This window comes from Molothrus aeneus, chromosome 1 (genome assembly GCF_037042795.1).
Source record: "Molothrus aeneus isolate 106 chromosome 1, BPBGC_Maene_1.0, whole genome shotgun sequence".
Lineage (NCBI taxonomy): Eukaryota > Metazoa > Chordata > Aves > Passeriformes > Icteridae > Molothrus > Molothrus aeneus.
Genome location: NC_089646.1, coordinates 123,965,340 through 123,972,019, shown reverse-complemented (window position 1 = coordinate 123,972,019; position 6,680 = coordinate 123,965,340). Strand labels below are relative to the sequence as shown.

Below are 6,680 nucleotides of genomic sequence, written 5' to 3'. Positions count from 1 at the left end.
AAAATGTAAGTAAGTTGTGGCTGTCAAGGCAGTCACAACACAAAGCAGAGACCACAAGTAGTCTCAGTTGGCAACACTTTATTATTGAACATGGCTGACTTTTATACACTTTCCAATTGTTTATGCTTCTTTTATCTTTACTATTGGCCACAATAAGTCAACATAATACTATTGGTGAGAAGTTATAGTGACTTCAACTAACTTTCTAAAAATACTTCGTCCAGCTGCATGGTTCTCTTATCTTTCTTCTCTCGGTCTCCTTGGCTACAGCCTTGGAGAGAGCTCCTTATCAGCTTCTTCTTACTTCTCAGCTTCTTCTCGCTCCTTTAGCTAACAGGCCTGCTGTTAGCCTCTTCCACAGTAAGTTACTCTTAAATGTATATTCTTCAATATACATTCACTTTAGCAGTATTAATTCTTTGACACCTTGGTCTTTATTCACTTCTGACTGCCTTGCCAGTTATTTTCAATAAACAGCTGATCTAGGGGGAATGTATTTTAAAACTGGGCTCTGACACCACCACCAGTGGTGACACTCTGACACTCACCAGTGGGAGACCAAGCCTATGAGTAGGGCAGAATGCTGGGAAGGCTCCAGGGTCGTGAGTGGGAAATGAAATGTGACATGCAGCCATAATGTCAGGTGTTTCTGTGTTTGCTGCTCTACTCATATTCCCTGGCAATAAACATTCCTTGCACGGGACAGGCCCAATACCACTCAGGACTAAGTATTTTCAAGTCCTGTATTTAGGTGATTCAAAGTTCTAATAGGCTTGCCTTCTATAGAATCCTAAAACGGCTTGGCATGGAAGGGACCTTAAAGATCATCTAGTTCCAACCCCACTAAAGCAGACAAGGACACCTTCCACTAGACCAGGCTGCTATACATGCATGTGTTCGTTTTTATTTGTTATAAGTGATTGGAGAAAACAAGAAACTGAGCTCGGTACACCCCCAGTCCCATTGTCCTACACCTCTGTCCTTTTTCATAGACACAACAGAACCTTCAGGACAGATGCAGTCTTTTCTTCTAAGTTCATGGGTTTATGTCCTGTGCTCATAATTGGAGCCTGTAGGCAACATTCATATACCTTTTAACAGGCTTCAGTTTGAGTAATAGATGCTTGTTACAATTCCATCTCCTTGCTACTCAGGACAATGAGTAAAAAGGCAATACATCATTGTATTTGCAGATGGTGGGTTTGACTGTGTCTCTTGTATCTAAATTTTTTCTGGGCAGGACAGCTGGGGACCTACTTAGGATCTAGTATCACATGTAGTCCCATTGCTACTGTGAGAGGGCCACAGCTGCTGGGGAAATTGAGCAGCACAGTATCCAGCAGGACTGGGAAGAGAATATTTCTAAGCTTAGACACTGAGTTCAGCCAAGTGGGAGCAAAACCATGCATTCAGGCTGCACTTTCATTGAACAGGGTGTTCCTCAGCTGGGTGGGTGGTGAGTGACTCAGCAGTGCTCTGCTCTACCCAGACTGAGGTGGGATGGTGGGAGTGCCACTACCAGAGGGTACTGAATCAGCTCTCCAGGTAGCAGTCCTTTCCTGATGGCTAGCTCTTGCTTTTATGGACATGCTAATGAAATGTCCCTTCCCCTACAAGAGGCGGTGAGATGCTGACAGCTTCACTGCTCTGCAAGTTGGTTCTTCATAGGCATTTCAGAGCTGCCAAGCCTGCTGATAGTGAAAGTCCCTGCAAAGGAGGGCAAATTTTATTTGTACTGATATTCTTCCATTGTGATTACAGATAATGTATCACATATCAGCTGGTCAGTGGGAAAGCTTAGGACTTCAAGTGGAGTACTGTAGGGGAAAAACATCTGGGGTTTTTTGTTTTGTTTTGTTTTGTTTTTTTAATAGAAGCAGATGTAGTCTCTCAAATATCTATTTGAATTTATTTTTTGAAACTGCCATAAAACATATCTGAGATATGTGGGATGAATTTCTGTTGAGTCATATATCTGGGAAAAAAATATAAACATGCAGGGTACATTCTGAATGACTCCCTATTTTCACAGCATCACTCTAACAACCTCCTGCTGCAACTATGCATATCCTAGAATATAAACATGCTTTCCTTTTCCCTAGGAAAAGCTCACATTCCTCAGCTGCCTTGTGGATCGAAAACTACCTGGATTTGCTGCCGCTGTTTGTTATCCAAAGCAAGGACCTTCTGAGTTGGCACCTCATGACTCTCTATTGTGCTCTGCTTTAGCATGTGACTGTGCTTGCTGAACGCTGGGGACAATTTGGCTATTCACACAGCCCTGCCATGGAGGCCTTGCTGCTCATTCTGCACAAACATTGATCTTTTAAAGCAATCAAATCCATAGATGTCAAGGCCAGGGATTTGAAAAGGGTGAAGCAAAGATCTATTTGGTAGCTTAATATTCTCAGTAAGGCAGCCTGCTGGTCAAAATGCATAATGAAAACTCTGCACTTAATGATATTTTAATAGAAAGAGCTGTGATTGCAGCTAGGATTGCAGCTGGAGCAGTTGTTGGTTTTCTCTTCAGCTGCTGAAGTCTCTTTAAGGCAGCCACAGCTATTAGCTTGCCTAGTGTAAATGCTAGTGAGTCTTGCAAGGCAATCTCTAAAGTGAGAATAAAATCACAGTTTAACTTCTGTAATGCAACAATTTGTGTGGGTGGGTATATTTTGATATACAACCAGAAGGAAGATTCCACAGCCACACAAAGGTGCTGGGGCATGTCCAGGGAAGGACAAAAGCTGGAGAAGGGTCTGGAGCACAAGTCTTGTGAGGAATGGCTGAGGAAGCTGGGGTTGTTTAGCCTTGAGAAAGGGAGGCTCAGGGGTGATTTGATCACTCTCTGTGACCACCTGAAAGTAGTTTGTGGCCGGGTGGAAATCTGCCTCTTGTGCCAGGCAATAAGCAGCAGGACAAGATGAGACAGTCTTAAGCTCAGGGTGGTTTAGGTTGGACATTAGGAAGAACTCTCTCACTGAAAGGGGGATTACACATGGCAATGGGCTGCTCAGGGAGGTGATGGAGTCCCTGTCTCTGGAGGTGTTTAAGCAAAGACTGGATTTGGCACTTGGTGGTATGGTCTGGTTGACAAGCGGGTGTTTGGTCATAGGTTGGACTCGTTGACCTCAGAGATCTTATCTAACCTAACTAATTCTGTGAACTGGATCTCTTCGGTGGCAGCTTCCTCCTGCCCGTCTCACCAGCTGCGGGCAGCAGGTTGGTTGTGCCTCTCCGCACCGAGCCGGTACCACGCGGTGTCAGCCCGCACACGCCGAGGTGCAGCAGCACTGCAGAGCCAGGCGCTGCCCTGGAGCCAGGGTACAGCCGGTGAGGGTCTGACCAGGGGCAGGCTCGGGGCGGCTCCCCCGTGCGGGCCGCGCCGCGCTCACCTGTGCGGGGCGGGGCGGGGCGGGCGGCGCTCGCTCACCTGGGCGGGCCGCGCCGCTGAGTGACGGGCGGGCCCCGCCCCGCGGGCACGGGCGGTGCCTCCGCTGCCACCCAGGCGGGGGCGGGCGTCGAGCCGAGCCGAGCCGGGCTGGGGCAGCCGCGACGGGCACCGGGACGGGCGCGGGGCCGCCATGGAGCCCCCGAGGGACCAAGGTAGGGCGGGGGTGGGGCGCTGCCGGCGCGGCGGGGCCGGCGGTGGCTCTCGCAGCCCTCGCTGCTCGGCCCGGACCTGCCCTGCTCAGCCCAGCCCAGCCGGGCCGGGCAGCGCTGCGGCCGGGGCGGTGCGGAAGGCGCTGCCCGCGGCCTGGGCAAGGCTGTGCCGGCCGTCGGCTCGGGAAATGCGGAACCGGGGCCGGGCGGCGGAGCGCGGGGCGGCTGCCGGCCGCCCCCAGCCGCGGATGCACGGGCAGCGCGTCCCGGCCTTCCCGCGGCGCTTCGCGGGCACAATAAACTTTCTGCTTTCACCCTGCAGTAAAAGTAAAGCTCTTCCATTATACGAGTGTGCAACTTTCGATTGACCAGCGCTGCGCGCAGGGTTTGTTCCCTTTTAATTCTCTCGAGCCGGGGTTGTTCCACAGCTGGCAGCTGTTTGGGCAGCTGTCCCTCGGCCGCTGAGCGGCAGCAGGGCCGGCGCCTCTGTGGTACTTCACTGGTGTGCATTTTGCCCGGGAAGACTGGTGTCCTGCCTGCCTGCCTTCCTAAAACTTCATGGTTTATTGGAACCCAAAAACCTTGGGACTGCTTGCCCAAGACAATAGTTGGTGCCCTGATGGAAACTGCCATGAACGCAAGCAAAGCACGTTCTCTTGGTGTATAGGCTTATCCCACAGAAGTGTGTTACATTTATGAATGTAATACCATTCATGAATCAGTTGGAGCCTTTTATATGGTGTGGTACTGAACGACAGGCCAGCTGCTCTCCTCTAGACGAGGTAGGGCAGGCTGGGGTCACTAAGTTACCTGCGGTAAGCTGGCAGGGCTGCTTGGCCCAGCTCGGTGTCTGTGCCCTTGGGCTGATTTCATTCAGGGTTTTCCTGCTTGGCATGCTGGGGATAGCAGGAAGCCTGCACTTGTGGCAGCTGGGATGTTGGAAGTGCAGGAGCTGCTGGGAATGTACCCCATACTCTGCCATGGTCAAGCTCTGTGCTCTGCCAGCTGAGCAGGTGCCAGCCTTGATTTGCTCCCAGTTAAGGGTTTTGAGGATTGTGTAGTACACTTGTACAATTAACAATGCCTTCTGAGTTTCTCTGTATTTACAGAAAAGGTCAGGCTATCTCTGCCTGAGCAGAAGGTAATCTGGTGAGGGGCTGAATCACCTCAGAGAGGTTCCTTCAACCATTTTGAAGTGATGTGTCTGTCTTCAATATAAGTATAAATTAAAAACAAAACAAACAAAAAAACCCACCAAACTTCCCCAAAAAAGGAAAGAAAACAGCCCCCAAACCCTATTCTTGGGCACCAACTAACAGAATTGTGCCAGAAAATAGCACAACTGTCAGTTGCTTCAGAATTTTAATTCCAGCTGCAGGAGCATTAAAACTGATTTCAGTAGTTGTCTCAAAGCTCTTGAGGGTCTCCTATAAAAAAGGCAGAGGTCTTTATTGCAACTGCAGGGTTTTAAACAACTAATGATGGGCAAGAAGGGTAAAATAACATGATCTTCTGAAAAACTTTAGTGACAGTCCTGACACTTACTAGAGGCTTGTTTTGCTGTTGTACTCATTTCTGTTATAAATTGCTTTGTACAAAGAGGGTATTACACCTCAGGATGTTTGTCAGAATAGTGTACCTAGTGTGATGTAAGGGACTGTTACAGAGCAAACATGGTGCAACACCTTCTTCCTCTGCCTTCTTTTTGGAGTGATTATGCTGTTTTCTCTTCATGGAGATCTGCAGGTATGGTGGGAAAGTCTAGAATAGTCAACACACTTGTGCCAGTTAATTAAAGGCTTCTAATACCCTGCCAGTTAGACGTCAAAGACCACCTTTCTTGGCAAACTGGAGTGCTTACATTGGAAACTGCTTGATGATAAAATATTATTACTCACTAAAGCCAACATATATGGTTAAAGTCCAGGCCATCAGGTCCTGTCTCTGGTGCCTGCATAAACATTCTGGATTACCACTCCCAAACAGAAATTATTTGTTTAAAATTGCGAGCCAGAGGTTGCACTCTGTTGTTATGGTGACAGCTTTCTCAGATAGTGGTAATTAGGAGGTAGGAAGAAAATCTAGGTTATGGTCAAGACTGCAGCCAAACTAGACAAGGCTAATGCTCCAGCTGTAGAACCTTGCTTAAGTCTCTCCTTTCTCTTGAGCAGTCATGTTTGGTAGCAGTACTTAAAATGTTGTTCCTAGCCTAGCATCAGAATCAATGAGCAACTTTTCACTTGAAGTGTCTTTGTTTTCAGTGAAGGGATATTTGGACTGGCTGGATGGCTCCATGTGATTCTCAGTGCACTCCAACAGCTCTGGAAATGGGTCTCCAAACACTCAGAGTCTCTTGCTCTGTGATTACGGGCACCAAAGCGGTAGTGTCAGCTCAAGCCAAATGGATATAATATTATCCTGAGATGAGGAGTCCCTTGTTCTGTTGCTTTAACTTGTCATGAACAAAAATCTGATTCACTGTATGGACTTAGTTGCTGAATAGATTAATAACTGCAGTTGTGCTTTCACAAAGATGCTGCTGACCCCTCTTCCTCCCTACTCTCCCCCACCAAAAGAAAGCAAAACAACCAAACCACAACCACACCTGATTTTCCTTGCAAAATGAGTCTCTCTCTGACTTGCCACTGTTACTGTTGGTGCTGGTACAGTTTACCAGTGGAAAAATAAGGATGAAGCTGCCCCTGCAGTGGAAGCAGTGTTCTGAATGAGGAGACTGTGCCACTGAGCAGTCTCACAAACACATGCACCACAGCACAGTTATCTGGTAACTGATGATCCATCTCCAGTCTTGTGTTCAGGGGTTCCTCTTATGCTTCAGCAACACTTCACTTATGTAATCTGGTGTCTTTCAAAATCTTCAGGCTTTTGTGGTACTTAAAAGGAGTCCCAAAACACTACATGTGATTTCTTGAGAGACTATGTAAGCCTTTCTTTTCCTGTAGCCTTGACTTGCACTTTTGGGGCTGACAAAATGGACTTTAAAATTCTTTTTTGTGCAGAAAGAACTTGTTGCTGGCAGTAGGACAAGGTTTCCCCCATTGTCCTATTGGACAAAGCTG

At 48.0% G+C, this 6,680-nt stretch overlaps 1 protein-coding gene across 2 annotated transcripts in view; it reads left to right on the top strand.

Moving 5' to 3' along the window:
- The first annotated feature begins 3,482 nt into the window (after positions 1-3,482).
- Positions 3,483-6,680, top strand: part of TPD52 (tumor protein D52) — a 40,921-nt gene continuing 37,723 nt past the window's right edge. Inside the window, exon 1 of one of the 2 annotated variants that reach the window (XM_066564163.1) lies at positions 3,483-3,603. In XM_066564163.1, coding sequence (XP_066420260.1) covers positions 3,582-3,603 — 22 coding nt within the window. In that variant the 5' untranslated portion in view covers positions 3,483-3,581. The remainder of the gene's footprint in view (positions 3,604-6,680) is intronic. The other variant, XM_066564171.1, reaches the window with a different exon arrangement.